Source organism: Cinclus cinclus, chromosome 14 (assembly GCF_963662255.1).
Source record: "Cinclus cinclus chromosome 14, bCinCin1.1, whole genome shotgun sequence".
NCBI lineage: Eukaryota > Metazoa > Chordata > Aves > Passeriformes > Cinclidae > Cinclus > Cinclus cinclus.
In genome coordinates, this window is record NC_085059.1 from 5,675,143 (window position 1) to 5,692,436 (window position 17,294).

The window sequence follows — 17,294 nt, forward strand, 5'->3', positions numbered from 1 at the left end:
GCACATCCCAGCACAGCACATCCCAGCACAGCACATCCCAGCACAGCACATCCCAGCACAGCACAGCCCAGCACAGCACAGCCCAGCACATCCCAGCACAGCCCAGCCCAGCACAGCCCAGCACAGCCCAGCACAGCCCAGCACAGCCCAGCACAGCACATCCCAGCACAGCACATCCCAGCACAGCCCAGCACAGCACATCCCAGCACAGCACATCCCAGTCCATCCACCAGCACAGCCCAGCACAGCCCAGCACAGCACAGCACATCCCAGCACAGCCCAGCACAGCCCAGCACAGCACATCCCAGTCCATCCACCAGCACATCCCAGCAGCACAGCACCCAGGCATGAGGAGCTGCCATCACCTACTCAGTGCCCAGCCAGAATCACAGGAGCTCTGCTCAAATTCCAAGCTTTGGACACCAGCTCAGACACTTCTGTGTGTCCAGGAAGAGAAGAAATTATCTGATTGCTGCTGGGTGCTTATATGAAGTAATTTTAAACTCCTAAGTCACTCCTGGGGAATTTAAGCTAAGACTGTAGTGCATGCAATATTTACCCATACAACTACAAAGGTGGCAACCTGCTAAATGATCCAGAAGCAGAAATTATGACCTCTGACCAAAGAAAGCTACAACTTTTTACTTTGTGCCATCAGATATGGAAAAATGTGCACAGTTTATTTAATTATTTTACAGAAAAATATCACAGCTAATGTTGGCAATTATTCTTAATTTCCTGGTTCTTCCTTTCATCAGAGAGAAATATTTTCTAATTTCAAGTCTGAAAAATGCTTGGCTCCAAGAATCTGGAAGATACATGTCAAAGAGCTGACTGCTACTGAAACAAGGGAAGAAGGGACATGAAAATGGCACTGTCCACTGTGGGAGGGTAGGGAGCAAAGAAGAACCTCACATATCCCTGAAAAAGATCAAAAGAAGAAAAAAAATATTCATACTGCGAAAAGTGCATAGAATTTCTCTTCTTGACTTCTGGCAGTCTAACTCAGCTCAGTATTTTAGGTCTCATCCTCTGTAGGGCCTGTGTCCCTAGAAAATAAATTACCTTACAGACACTCCCACCTATTTAGTGGGATAAGGGGAAGACAGTGGAATTACTTTCTGCTTTTTGAGTAACCTAAAGGAAGGGAAAGCATCACACCCCTGTGGAGACTGACTCCAGGATATGACCCCCCTGCACAACAGAGATGCAGGAGGGCAAGAACTCAAGTAACCTCTGAGTGCTATTTATAGACAAACAGCCCACTTGAACTCTTCTCAAAGTTTCTGGCAGCCAGTGGCAAACTGAGCCCCAATGGGCTGTAATTGCCTTCCTGAATCACAAAGCAACTCTGACTCAGTACAGTGTCCAGTGACTATCTGGGAAAAAGACATTTGAAAATACTACTACATTCAAGCAAAGATCTAAGAGCAAACTGAGTGCCAGTAACATCACTGAGCTAACTCGGAACCCACAGAGTTTTAACCCCCAGTTCATGTCAATTATGTATGGCAAAGCAAGCCAAAATGCTGAGTACTTTCAGAGACTGATCAAATGCACCACCTCTTTAAAAAAAATAATCACCACACTAATAGTGCATAGCACAGACTAGTGTACAAATTCATGTCTCAAACTGAACACTTGAGAAACTCTTCATAAAACCCTCTCCTCTGCCTAAAATGATCCACAGCCTTTCAGCACACTGTCATCACTACACATATGCTGCATAACCAGAAATCCTGAAAGTAAGACCTTCCAGAACACCACAGTAGATTGGAGTACCAAAGCATCAAAAATCAGGATACTACGGTCTTCAGAAAGAAAATAGGGAATTTATTTTATCATGACCCAATGTGAAGAAAGAACACACCCATTCACTGCTAACACCTCTCTACAAGAAACATCTCGGGGCTGGGGGGGAATCATCCCATCAATTTTTTTTTTATTTTTTTTTTTTTTTTGCAGCATCCTCTTGCTGTTTTAAAAACAAAAGGGAAGGGAGGCACTTTCACCCAGCTCTGTGTCTCTGAAATTCTGGTGCTTCAGATGGCAGATTTTGTCCATCAGAGGTCACAGAATCCAACATATGCCACCACACAGAGTTTTACTGAGCTTCTTCAGAGCACAATGCAGAGAGAAAATGTAACGAGCACGAATCCAATGGAGGGAATTGCTTCCAACAGTGAGTATGGAAAAGTCCAGACAATTAAGGTTCTACCAAAGCAAACTTCTTTCACTATTTCCTCCAGGTCTATGTTCTTAATCTGTGCAAAGACTAAAATAAAGTTGTTCTACCTCTTGCTGTGTCTCTACAGCTGAGGAGGATCAGGTACTGGGTGCCCTCACTATAAGTGAAGGCTAATAGCCAAAAGCACAGCCATAGTGCAAAGCTTATCCTTTTTTCATTAGCTAATCTTCCTACTTTCCCTCTAGAAACTTCCAAAACATGCTGCATACTTGGTTTTGGCAATACTAGACAAAACCAGCTGGAAGTCAGGCCAGGTTGGTTAGAACATTTTTGCTTGCTGAGGTCTTCCTCTTGCTACTCAAAAGCCAACTAATTCTTTGAAAGCAAAGACAATTTTAGCCTTTATAATGCTTTTGAGTTGAGAAGGTTTTTTTAAAGGACATATTCAAACATGGGTGTTAAGGAAACAAAAACATACACACACACATACACAGGAATAATCAAATGCACAAACATGGAATAATTTGTAACAGCTCTTCAGAGAAGTATTGGTAGATTTAAAGACAAATTCAACCTGCACACCAAAGGCAAAAGGCAGACAACAAATGGAGATGTATAAACAAAACACAGCTTGCAGGACAGATGAAATAACACTCCTCTCTCCATGCATCAATAGAGCTCAGCTTCAGTGACACGACTCATTTGGGGCATAAAGTTATGAAGAACAGAGATCATGTACAGAGACTCCAGAGGAGAACAAGAGCAGATGAAAGTCTAAAGAACATGAGTTAAGGGCAAAGAAAGGTTAGATGATATTTAGCAAAAAACAAAACAAAACAAAAAAAACCCAAAACAAACTAAAAAAACCCACACACACAAAAAAAAAACAAACCAAACCAAAAAAAAACAAAAAACAAAAAAAACCCCAAAAAACAACAACAACAAAAAAACAACAACAACCAAAAAAACCCAACCAAAACCAAACAAACAAAACCAAAAAAAAAAAACCCCTAAGATGAGGGTGATATCAGTCTGCAAATCAGCTGCACTGGAAAAGGGAACACTGAATCTGGATAGATGCACTAAACAAGCAAAGCCTCTAAAAAGCATTGATTACTTTACTACATCTTTCTTCCTTTTCTCAAAGCTCTTCCAAAGGAAGCAGCTCATGGCTCCCTTCACCCCCGAGTTATGTATTTCAGTACATAACACAGGACTGGCAGCCCAAAAAACCTTCTCATCCCAAGGACTGCAGTGGGCTTGGCATGTTCTGGAGCTTCCAGCACTGGAGATTGTCTAACCAGTTCCTAAAGCCACCCATCAGGAATGGCACAGGCACAGCTGAATCTGCCTGGGGAGAAGGAAGAGAAGATAAAACTGAATCTACTGAGACTTTTTCAGCCAAATTTTTGAAAAACTTGTAAGAAGCTCCACAGAATTTCAGAGAAAGGTGACGCCTAAATGACAAGTTAACAATTCTTGGTTTGGAGGCAAGTTTTATGACACAGGGGAAAAGTCCTTGAAGAACTGCACTGTACATTTTGCTCCCACAGCAACTTCTTTCCTGATGAATACAACCAGGATAACTTTATGCAATGCAATAATTTTTTTTTAACATATCCTAGCATGTATTGAATCTTCAAGTATTTAAATAATTCATATTCACAAAGAATAAAACCTGCCTTTTTGTGCAAGATGTTTAATGTATTACAGCTCATTTTGAATTTAGAGATTGAAATTCTTAGCTTTCAAAGTAAAGTCTGTAAAACAGCACAAAATAATTTATAGCAGGAAATGGTGATGCTCATACCCCACTTCTTTCCATAGGCAGAATCAAAGATGAGTGGCAGTATATTTCATTTCTTTTGTTTTTCATTAATCTGGTGAAAACTAGCTTGGCTTTTTAGAAATAAGCAGAACTTAATCATTTATGCTATGCATATACTATATTACCATTTGTCTTCTTTGAAACTTGCTTAGAATTACTTCCTAAATATACAACAGTAACATTCTGTCAAAGTTGAGTAAACAATTTAAAAACCCAACTAACTCATGCATTACACTGCAAGGTATTGATGACTCAGTAAATCTGTTGCTTCTGACACTTTAAAAGACCAAATATTTGATGAGAGTGTAGAACTGACAGAAGTGTTCTAGACACACGTGTTACAGCCCACCCCAAGAGGGTGTCCCCAGACACAGAACATGACCCAGACTGTTTTGGCAGCAATCAGCCCTGCTCCAATGCAATGACTCCTCACAGGACAATTCCCTCAGCTCCAGGAGGGGTGGATCCACATCCAGACTACCAACCTGATTTACCAGTTAGTCCAGTATGGAGCTAAGTGGCTGGCACTGGTTACTGCCACCTCGCTTGAATATTAAGCTACAGAACATTCCAAAAAATAAAAATTGCAAAAAAGGCAATCTAATAGACTGATTCAGATCCAATCATCTGCACATCCCAAAGCATCCAGGCAATACTCAAACTCTCTTTTGAACACTTCTAAACTCTGATTTTATCACTACATGACTGACAAATGCAACATAGATTTCAAGTCAGTGTAGCAGAGGTTTTTTAATAAACTACTAAGACTCTTCTTGCAGAAGATACAAGCAAGAGATTGAAGCTTGTCTGCATCCTCACTCTCTCCTGACACATTTCAGGAGAGTCACATTCTGGTGAACTCCAACTTCCAGGATCAGTAACTGCTTCATTTCCCACAGCTCCCTCCCAGCATGCCAAGGACAGAACCACACCACAGCCATCTGCTGAGAGACAGGCAGGGACAGGCACCAAAGAGAGCAACTCTGCACTGGGTACATCCCATCTCAATTCAGGCACTACACAGGACTGTCAATAAAGCAATTTTCTCCTGCCCAAACTCTTCCTATATTCCTTTTGGCTGAGGCTACCCCAAGTACTAACATAAAAGTCCATCCTGAAATCAATACTGAATGGAAAAATGTTTTTAACCAGCAATAATATGTTCCCCATAGTGGAACAATAGAGCAAAAGGTGCTTTATCTTACAGAAGAATCCAATTTGCATGAAAAATAAAATACAGCAGAAGGAAAATAGAAAGGATAACTATAAAACTATATCCAGAACTGAAAAAAATCTTGTTAAAAGGAGGATTGCACAAATTGTCTATGGTACAATCATGAAGAACTTGCTGATTACTTATAACTACCTCTGACACATACACAGACATGTATAAATATGTAGGCAACTTGAGAGATTGAGGAGAACCCTGGCCAATTTTTATACTTCACAAAACAAAACTGGTAAGTTTTTGTCTTGTCTCTTCCCACTTCACATCCCCTCTGAAGAAAGGTTAAAATCATCTTCACCAAAGAACCCCAGAAGTAAAGCTTTCAGAGCTGGTAAGGTAACTTAGCCATCTGATACCTAAAGGCAGCAATTTAATAGTATGACAATGAGACTGTTCTTCATAGCAAAATCCATCTGGAAAACAGCTAAAAAATATGAAGCTGATACATCTAACACACTGTCAAAGCATGGAAGTTAATTTGACTAAGAACAGGATTAGACTAGACTTTTTCTAATCTAAAAGCCTACTAGAACAGATAAAATATTTAAATCATGCAAAATCTCAGAGAGATATAATATTAATAATTCAATTACATGCACACAATCCTGTTTATCCAACTTACTCAAAAGAACAACAAATCTCAATGTTTCACATACCATATATTCCTTCCCACTCTGAATCTTTAGATGGTGAAGAAAGAAAATGAGTAAGTCATTGTAATGTGCCAACATCTCAAAAGGCAGAAGCTTTCCAGTTAACAAGACAGTGGTGATTTCAGTGGCAGGACAGCTTTGATCTCTAAAGAAATACCTACAATGAAGCCTATTCAAACTGTCCTAGTGAAAATTGTTTCCCTTATTTGGTCTGTATACCATGTACATATAACACCAAGTATTTTAGATCAGATCAAATTATGGTGAAAAGCCTTTGTCAGTTTATGATCAGTCACAGTAGCTGGACTAAGGTAAGATTTTGGCCATGTTGAAGGAGGCTAAACACACCTCAAATTTAATATTGTAATATTTTTACAATGAAGTTATATCTTTGCTCAAATTCCAGCAATCCTCTCTGATTTCCCCCCATAAAGACCCCGCTTCTCTTTCTTTATTTCATAGCACTAATGTATATTAGATATGCATTTGCTGTATTCCAATCACAGAGGTGCAACCAATAAAATGACAAATACGAATCTGTTTTCTGCAGACCCCCACTTCTGTAGCTTCAAGTGGAGCTTGGACAACCCTTCAGACATTAAGTTTCCAATGCCCACCTTCATTTAAATCACAGCTTAGTTACTCATCAGCCCTAAGAAAAGAAACATCAAGTCCACACAAGAATCTTAATCACCATAAATAACATGATCAAAGAATTTCTCCAGCCCTGTCTCTGACACTTTCTGAGAGTTCCTTTGGATGCAGGATGAAAGCAAGCTGTGCCTCTCTGGCACTGCTCTTTTACACTACAGCTCACTCCTGGTAACCCCTGTTGTTAGTGAATAATGAATGGGTTCCACCACATCACAAGAAAAAAAAGAACAAAAAAAAAAAAATTTGGTCAATAGGTTGGCAAGTGAGTAAATAGAAATACACATACCCAGAGGACAGCACTCAATTTCACAATTGCTGAATCTGCTCTAACCTTTCAGTTTATCTGAAAGCAGGTACATTTCATCTGGGCTCATTGATATTATGATCTGTGTTCTATATTTCTGCTAAGAAGGTGATCACTTCCACTTTCTTCTGCCTTTCCCAGTTCCAAAATACACAAGCTATTCCACCACCACCACCCTAGCAGCTTTTCCAAAGAGCAGTGTCAGGCCCTCATGCCTGAGTGAACTATTGAAGTTCACAGGTATTAACAGGCACACATTATTAGTACTCGATTTCTCTTTCATCATTTACATTACAATTAATCCCTCAAAGTCTCAAAAACACCAAACCATTTGTGAGGGTCTCCAGCCACCTTTAACACTGTATTTCATCAGAAAAGAAGGATGTGCATAACTCCACTCCCTGTTTGAACATAAGGATGGACTATTCACATGTTTCATTAAACAAACCTTTGGCTCAACATTTTCCCTCTCAAAATATTTTCCTCACAAGCCTCTTTGCAAACAACAGTGGGAGTCCTGAAGAACTCACTGCTTACAGAACTCCTCCCTGTGTAGATATTCAATAGGAACATCATGTCCTCCAAAGGCAGCTGAAGTTTCTTTACCACTTTCTTCTACATGTTTGGTTTTTTGGTTTTTTTTTTTTTGATGCTTCATTGTCAAAGTTTTTCAGCATTCAGACTGAGAAGGAACACACTTAAAATCTCTGCTGGTAGGGACACAGGCACTCAAGCTATTTCCTCAAGTCAAAAAGCAGTTCACTAACACTGTCACTTCCCAGAAAACTCAGCCAAACCATGCTGAAACACTACCAACAGGGTATTTTAACAGCAGGCATTAACATTTCGACATTTCACAACTTTCTCTAGAAATATGTGTTTTTGGTGCAGAATACACCAAATGGGCACCCAGGATTTTTATTTGGCCATGTGCCTGAACCAACACCTTTCTCTATTATCCTCTAAAACAACCTCCAGAAAGAAGACTGCACAAAACAAGCAAGTCATTTCCTCTTCCTGGTGTCGAGACAAGTTGGGAACAGAAAATGAAACTGGTTTAACCTGCTGAAATTTTCCCACTTTGCCCTTTTACCAACTCATGTTGAGGACCCAAAAGGAACCCTTCAAGAAGAGCAAGTGCTCTCAACACTCTAACCATTCATTCCCAGTAGCAAAGAGAGCTCTCATCTCCAGCTGTCAACTACTGCCCCTAAAAAGGGCATTTAATAGACTTTCTTATGAAGATCCATACAAGAATCATCACTCTTCAGAGCTGGAATGTGATTTTAAGAAATCAACAGTACCCTAATTAACAGTGGAGCAAAATGTTTCTAGTGTAGAACAGGACTGCACTCTCAGAATATTAACAATCTGTTTAATTACAGCTTAAAAATGGAAACGTCCTCCAAGCAGGATGGTTCTCATTCCATAGGTTATTTTACCTATAAATCCCTTCTCTCCTAACAGGAGTTAAACTGCAGGAAGATACACAAGACTTGGTTTGTTTGTTTTAAAACTTGCCAAACAACAGGATTCAATTGTTGCAATTTATCTTCAGTTTTTGATGATGGAAACAACTGATATTTACAATGGTCTCTTGGTCTTCAGACTGTACAATTATTTTCTCTGGAATAATACAAACACTGACAGTTGTTTAAAGGTAGTTGTTCATTAATAAAGTGCCTGTTCTTTCACTGAATGAAGTATGGTTGTCTAAACTGAAGCTAATCAGGGAGGTTTTCAGAGAAAAACAAGAAATCTGTGTTTGTGTGCCCATGGATATATATACACGTGTGTAATGGCTGCTATGCCAAGGGGGGTGAGACACAACCCTCTTGCTGGAAACTTGGCTCAAGGCTCTTACCTTCAACATCCACAGTCCTTGAAACAGAATAAGCAAGTCCAACAAGCAAGTGAAAAAAATATCCAGCACTCTCATGGTGGGTAAATACAACCTATAGAAACATTTCAAGCAGTTCAAATGACCTCTGGCTTCTACACTGTGCAGTAGCTCTCAAATCAAGACAGCTACTTTGCAAACAAAACACAACTCCTACAAATCCTACAGGACACTGCATAGCTGCAAACCACTTCTGCACAAGTGGAAGAACAATATCCCGTGTGGCTGCAGCAGCTAGAACTTACCTTCCAGAACTAATAAACAACAAGTCCATGTGAGATCTGAGCATTAAAGGGTTCAGGAAGAATGAGCAAAACTAGTTTTGCAAGTCATGCTCATTAAGATCCTAATGACACATCCACAAACCTGGCATGTGAGAAACCCCAAGAAACCCAAGACACTGAACACAAGATAGATTTTTCTCTAGGTTGCAAGGTAGAATCAGGCCTAGCACAGGGGGAGCATCACAACCAAGGCCAAGCTATGCCTGGAGACTACAGACAAGGCTTTAAATATGTTTGAGCTATAGTTTTGCCATCTACTTTTTCAGGCTATCCTTCATGCTGAGGACTGAACTGTGACTAAAAAACAGCACAAATCACTTGCTTTTGCCAAACTCCAAAAGAACAGAAAGGCCCAACACTAAGCTGCCATGATGTAAGCCTAGAAGCTCACTTAGGGTAAAAAAGGGTATTTTCAGCCAAACCAGGTAGATAAATCCAGTGAAGATACTAGAACATCTTGCAAAACCACTAACTTCCTTTTAAAATAAATGTCAAATTATGACTTTTATTAGTGAGCTACCAGATTTGCAGCATCTTCTTTAGCTGAGCCTGATATTTTTAGTGTTCCAATCCACAGTGGTAAGGACAAATACAGCTTAACTAGAGAACTTTCCCCAGAGTATTTTCATTCTTTTGATCTCACACATTCCTCAAGTGGCATTAAATTTTGTCCAGTCTTTTAAGAGAGGTAGATGAAGTCCTCAAACAAAGGCACTCTTGTTTTGATTTGCTCTTCTTTCCAGATTCATTCCGCTTTGCTCATGTACTCAGGAAAACCAAGACATGGCAACCTCAGCTAAGAAACAAATTATCTAATCCTGGGGACAAATACCCAACTACTGCCTAGAAATCTCAAAGACAGCATTCTCACAGATGTTACAAGCAGCAAAGGTACCTCCTGGATAAGTCAAATACTCTGTGTACAGATCCCTGTACACATTGCTGCCCCAGCATTGCCCCATAACACCAGCCAGATTCACCAGCAATTTAGAAAGCCAGGGATAGGCTTTGGGACACAGCAGCCACCAGGTACATGAGAGGAACTGATTAAAAGTTCTTAAAAAGGGATTACATTATTCAAATTCCCTTAGTGCATGGAGTATCCCAAGAATAGCCTGTCTTCTGCAAAACAAAGTTTGGTCCTCAAGAGTTACAGCAGATAGGTTGCTGCAACTTCCTGCTGACCACAGGTGTGCTGTGTTCTAAGTTGGGCTTTTTTCAAATCCAAAATGCAAAGAACCCACATCCCAAATCCTTGCCCCTTTTGCTTCCTCAGAATTAAGTTCTCCTTTAAGACTCTACATAGCTTTGCATCTAAAAACCTGCAAGTAAGTGCTATTTTATGTAGCTCTTTAAGTGTTCCAAAGTAAGGTCTGAAAACTCCAATTTCAGCACACCACTACAAGTCTGAGTACACAGCTGTGATGAACAAACGGGATTTGTTTCAAAGCAGGGGGTTTATATCTTTTTGTCCTTGGAATTTTGAAACTAACAAGTAATTTCCAAACCATTACAAACACCCCAGTCACAAAATGTAGGAGGATTTGAATTAGACAAGCTTTCACTCTTAAGCTAATAAATGCAGAGGCAAGTATGTTTATCAGATCTGGTTCCAAAACACGAGTATTTGATATGTATTTTCCAACAGTGATGCCTCAGAACTACAGAATGTGAAAATGCTTTTGTAGAAGTTAAAACAGCGAAAAAAGTATTTTACCTGTAAATTTCTGGAGTAATGAATTAACAATTATATATTGACCAAAGCAGCAGGGAAAAAAAATCATTTTAGCAAACCCACTTCCTTCTATTCTCTCCCCATTAATTCTCCCTCTGGTATTATATGTAATCTCAAGTCAATGAAATACCATTTAATTCAAATTAATTTTTTTAACTTTGTATGTAGAGAAAGAGAGAACCAAGCAACCTGCAACACTATTAAGAGTTAAGAGCTTCTTTTCCATGTTCTGCTCATCATGGGAAATTTCCAGTCTCCTGAACATTTCACTAGGGTGTCAAAATTTATGTGCTGCCACATGTGTGTACAAGTCAGGTTCAGAAAAAGAACTATACAAAGAAAGTACCTGCTGCCTCCAGTAAGGCTTCAAGTCTTGCTTGTGTTTCTGGATCCACAGTTCTCAAGTCTGCACCTTCCGCAGCACTCGATAAGAATAACTCCGATGTGGTTTTAAGTACTGGGTTATCAAGATCTTCTTGGTCCAAAATAAATGATTCAACCTGTTTGCCAAGTTAGAAAAACAATTTTACCATTTTTGAAGCTTTAAAGTAAATCTAAAATATTACCAAAAAAGTTCCCATGAAAGTAATCTAACTTTACTATCATAATTGTGTTTTAACTGCCAAGAACATAGAGCAAAACTACAAAAAACAGCTGGGCAACTCACTGAAGAGGTAGTTAAAACCATAAAAGAAAAAAAAAAAACCCAAAAACAGCATTAAAAAATATTGCAAAAACTTCAATTTTAAACACCTTACATACAGCAAGGTCAAGTCAGATTAAATACTGAATAAGCGTTATGCACGTTTGCACAGTCAACCACCCAAGCAGGCAGCCACAAGAGGCTGTAACATCTTTGTCACCAAAAGCTCATCTACCACATTATTTATAAAAGCCACCAGCAATGATTTTGGTGCAGCTGGACCTATCTGAGTGCCAGGAAAAGATGGAATGTTTTCCCGAGATGCCTTTCACTTCTCTTTTAAAAGTAATTTCAACAGAGGCAGCACAAAGATTTTGTTTGTTTTGAGCAGGAACATAAGAGTTGACCAAATCTCAACACCAAAACATCTGTCTCCAAACTGGCACTCAGCATTACCCCAGTCTGCTCTGCTTTCTGGACAAGAACAGATCTGCAGAACGATTAAGCAGGCAGGTATTCCCACTGAGCAGCAATAATGCTGTCCCACCAGTGCCCCACGTGACCTCCAAACACAAGTCCATGGAATTTCTCAACATAACACACTACAGTTTTATGACAGCTTGCCAGAGTAAACAAGGAGGATACCTGACTCACACTCTAATGAGAGCAGAGCTACATTTCAGAAACTCCCAAGCTCAGACATAATTCCCTTTATTTTCAGTATTATTTTAAGACAAAAACACTATTTCATAATTAGATGTTGTCTGTTACCTGTACCAACACTACTGGTGCCTTAGATTTGCTGTAGAAATGAAACATTCACTCCTGCTACTCAGCTACTGCTGCCCTCTCCCACTTCATATCCCAGTCTCATCTTCTTCTCTCAGTTTTCCCCCAAATACTTCCCCCTATTTTTCTCACCCCAGCAGAAAACCACCATCTCAGTTTCCCCTGGAAAGGGAAAACTTATACTTCAAAAAAAATCAAATCAGGCCATCTGCAAATTCATTAAGTGCTCCATTGTGTGAACAATGTTAACAGGATCTGGGAGCAGCCCAGAGCCCTGCTATTCAAGAGCAAGTTGGGTTTGCTCATTTCTTCCCCTTTTTGATATGTAAATGGCTGTAACACTATCCCTTGTGTGCCAAGGAAATGCTAACATGGGAATCAGGGAGCAAGCATGACTTTTTGGGAACACAAAACACGAGGCCCAAATCTCAGTGGGCATTTGTCATCCTGGCCAGCTTACAGATAGTAGATCTTGTGTGCCAGACACAAATATTAAAGGTAAGGCAGCAGGCTCTGATTTGGTGCTCAGAGAAGCAAGATTTGTAGGTTAGTCCAAGCAACGGTCCTAAAATAAGAAACTGTCATTGCAAGAAAGAACTGAAAATTAAACAAGCAAAAAATTAGTGACCTAAACCAGTAATACACATTTGTACTACAAAGAAGAGCTATTTACAACTCACAGCAAAATGCATCCCTGCAGTAAAAGCCCCTCAACAGAGCTCAAATTCCAGGTTATGCCATAGCTTAAGGACTCCTTACTTTTATAAGCTCTGATGCAAAACTGACTTCTGGGAAAATTCACTTTCACCTACATGAGCACTTCAGGGTTTTTCATTTTTTCCCACAAGACTACACAAGGCATTAATATAATGGAAATACTGTTGCTATTGCAACACGTTCGTGTGACCTGGTGAAGGGCAGGAATTCCCACTGTGTGTACATGACCATTCATTATATACAATTGAGAACTAGATACAAGGAATTTTATTAGATGCTTATGGACATTTTTCTCTGTCAACTACATCTCTACCTTTAAAAGCAGTTCTCCCATTTGAGGACATACCAAAAGGAGTAAAAATGTCACCTACCACTGAAGCAACTGCACTTGAGAACAACAAACACTGCAGAAACACTCAGTGGCTGCTGGCAAGCCTCAGGGTTCAGCCTTGGGAAGAGCCAGGCAATGCTCAGCCAAGGGAAGCACAGCGGCCTTGCAGCAGCCTGCCAGAAGCTGTCCTGCTGCAAATTCTAAAACTTCATGGTTTTGACACTTCAGAAAAGATATGGACCATTTTCTCCCTGATTGCTGCCAGCCCAAGCTAGATGGGATATATTTACTGGATATTACAGGCAGCAATCCACCTCTTGAACCTAAATCAGTGTTAATTCCCCATTCACAAATACTCAGCTTGCAAGGAACCTCTCTCCCCCCAAAAGGGAATACATTTACCTTATAGGAAGGTCTAAACAAGTCTGTCTTTTTAACAATGACTGCGCAAACACTACTAATTAGAGTAAATCACACACACAGTTTTACTTAAGAATACAAGTTGGGTAGTACTGGTGCAGTCTGCTCTTTTCACCACTCTTTTTAACTCTTCCTGCCTTTCAGCTTTTCTTTACATCAGCAACTGCACTTCCAGAGACTTTGCACATCTAAAATCTCACAAAAAAATCTTGCTTCATTACAATATTTTCATCATAGTTTTGCATCACAGGAAGACAGATGCTTTCATTATTACTGAACACATTAAGCATCAATTTTTAGGTTTTGTTTTGATTTTTAGTAAGAAGTTAATAACATACCCACAATACAAATATAACTTGAGTGTGAAAATACTGGAAATTCATATGCAAAACGTTCAAATAGCTGCACCACCGCCAATCTCCCAGAATAAACTTTGGTGTATTTTCAAGTCAGAATGTCTGACATTTCTGTAAATCAATACAGTTTCTCACACACTAAGACAATGCAAGGGAGAATGAACAGTTGGATATCCTATCACTAATAGTAGAGTGAGAAATTACCTAATTGATCAGATGTCTCTGGTGAATGGAAGTGACCCACAATGATCACTGCTAGCAGCATTTTTTTTTTAAATCCAACTATCCCAAATATACCACACAAATCTGTCTTTTTAAACAGAAAATAAACTCCAATAAAAATCAAAACAAGCAAATAAAAAATCCAAACAGATTTCATGTTAGCATTCCTGGAAGATATAATACACTGCTCATGTGGCAAAATTTAGGCACTCTGCTCTATCCTAATCAGATTTGCAGCAAAGTGATAGAGTAACCAGTCACTGTGCTATTTTTGGATTATTTTGTGAGCTGCTTTGGGCAGTTAACAAGCATCTTACTTGGGAAGGCTCATTAGGAACACATGGAGAACTCAAGATACTATTCTAACTGCCAAAAAAATTTCACCTTCCCAGTCAAAACCTGAGAAGCTGCACAAGACTCCAGGGCAGGGCTTCACCACACCGTGTGTCTCGTGCTCTTCCACAGCAAGGCTGGACCTTGCCTGAAGTTCTGCCAAGGACTGCAGCAGCCTCCGAGCTCTGCAGATCCAGTTACACCCCTGGTTCCTCCCTCCAGAGCAGCTACACCGCAGCCATGTGGCCTCAGCTCCATCAGTGTTTATATGTTTACACCAGAACTGAGTTTACTGCAGGTCAGGGGGATGCAGAGGGACTTTGCAGGCACCAACATCACCACTAACACTGGTAATTCTGGTGAGATGGACAATGACGGGCAGGGTTACAACACATTTCCAATATTAAATCTAAACTGATCTTCCTTATGTTGCACTACTGCAAAGTACTTTTCCCAGAATAGCCTGGACCTGCTCACAAATAGCCTGCTCCTGACAGGCTACACAGGATGGAAAAGCTTCCTGGGTAGCTGTAGAGCACTGTTCTCTCCTCTTCCTGCAGACAAGGGCAGCAGCAGAGACAGCTCCTTCTACCTTCTCCTTCCATTTGTGCCACACTCATGCTCCTGGGAAGACTGTCTTTACAAAAAAAGTCTTGATAGGAAAGAGAAAGGTGCTGCTAAATTACTTCCTTGAACTGGTATTTTTAAGGAACTGCTTGAACTACAAACACTTATTTTGGGGTAACAATACTCATTGCTCTGTTTGTGAAGTGTTTACAAATAATGAGGACCCTAGCTCTTGACTGGGACTCCTAAACTCCTATTTTTGATGCAAAAAAATGACTGCCTGAATTTCTCTTTTGTGTTAGGAAACTCTTCCTAATTACTTCTATAATTCCATTTGGACATTTTCACTCCATAATTAACAACGTGTGCAATGAAGTATTAGGATCACACTAGAAAGTTCTTGGGGATTTTTCTGATAAACCCAACCTCTAAGAGTTTATGTTGCCATGTCCCTTATTAAACTGAATGCCAATATTGGATTAATACTCGCAATCCTGCTCTAAAAGTTTTGGGGAATAGTGATAGGACACAGTAAAAATTAAGATTGAAAATTAGTTTGTACTTCAAATTTGACATCAAACCCCTTTGAATTACACATATAAAGAATCAAAACCATTAAAAACTACTGTTCCAATGAGAAAGGAAAGTGAAGGACTTTGTACCTGACACTTCCCTGCAACAATTAAGTGCAGCACTACCCCCTTGGTGTGGACTAGATACCACCAAAAGGCATGGTTTTGATTTACCAGAAAATTTCAACACTCTTCCCCTGACAACCCAGCCAAACATCTTTGCACCTGCTTAAGGTACCTCCCTGCACAACCATTCCAGTTTCAAGTTTCAAGACTGAGTAAAGGAAGAGGAAAAACCACACAATAGCGTGGGCATTTTCACAAAACCTTTCAGTGGGTCTCAGGACACTGTCCTTTCTTGGCATTTGAAAGCTACTGAGAGAAAATAAACATTTCAGGGAAGTAGTCTAGAGTCAATACCTAGAAACAACATAGAATCAAAGGGAACATCAACTGAGACATAATTAATGATATAAAACCACACCTACTCTGTTTGGCTTGAGCTGCAATTTCTGAAAACAATCTTTTCCATTAAAAACCAAAAGTTCCAGCCCACAAGGACAGCAGCCACCATGACCTGTGAATCCCCAAGAGAGTATTGTCCAGCACTATGGATGCTGTGATCACACAGTATCCTGTCAGCCTGGGGGGTGCAGGGTCCTTGGGGACATCACCAAGGATGATGTCACCACGCTCATGGGGAGCATGAAGTACCTGAAGCATTCTTTCCATTCACTGCTCACCTTGTGCCAAGTCAGGCAGCTATCAGACTCTTTCACAGGTTGGTTTAACACATCAAAAAGGGAGAAAACTCAGGGGAGGAAACAATTTGCTACCACTTTACTGAATTTCATGGACTTAAAAAAGGGTCTGACAAGGTGGAAGATCATTCTTCTGGGAACAGAAAGGCATTAGATCACCTCAGCTCCATGTGAGGCCACAAACCTGACCACGGCTCCACTTTTAAGTGGAGCTGTCAGTGCTCAGCACCTGCAGCAGCAGCTCTGTAGGCAGGGCATTAACTGGGAGGGTGGGGAGAGAAGGGGTGCAAATCTGTTTAGCTCTGATTGCAACAGGAAGCTGACTGACTGGAGGCAGGATTATCTAAAGGCCAGCCTTTATTCCCATAGATATTAAGCAATTACCAGCTAATGAAACAAGCAGCTATAGGATCTGGGCTGTGATGAGCTCAATTCAAAGCACAGGTTCATGTTGCTGCTATAGATACAGTGTAAATGCAGGTGGACACAATCTCACAATTTGTTGCTGCAGGAAAGGAAAGGCCCTCACACACAGAGTGTGGGCCATGAATCCAAAATCCATGCACAAAACACAATGTTCTTGATGTGTTACCACACGAGCTGCTAAAATGATGGGAGAGACAGCAGGCAGTGAGCAAGGACTGACATCTTTATGGCTGTGACTCCAAGTCACCAGTGAGTTCTCAAAATTACAGCTGTTATTTGAAACATGCAGATAAAACAATAAATCAGAATTCATGTTTTATACTATTACTCTTCTTTTCCAGAGACAGCTGATCCTGGTTTTCAATTTTCTTGCACTCACACTG

At 40.2% G+C, this 17,294-nt stretch overlaps 1 protein-coding gene across 11 annotated transcripts in view; it reads right to left on the reverse strand.

Annotated features, from left to right (window-relative positions):
* Window positions 1-17,294, reverse strand: part of ANKHD1 (ankyrin repeat and KH domain containing 1) — a 101,076-nt gene that overhangs the window by 75,099 nt on the left and 8,683 nt on the right. For all 11 annotated transcript variants that reach the window (XM_062502321.1, XM_062502320.1, XM_062502318.1 and 8 more), the window contains exon 2: window positions 11,121-11,274. In XM_062502321.1, the coding sequence (XP_062358305.1) occupies window positions 11,121-11,274 (154 nt within the window). The remainder of the gene's footprint in view (window positions 1-11,120; window positions 11,275-17,294) is intronic.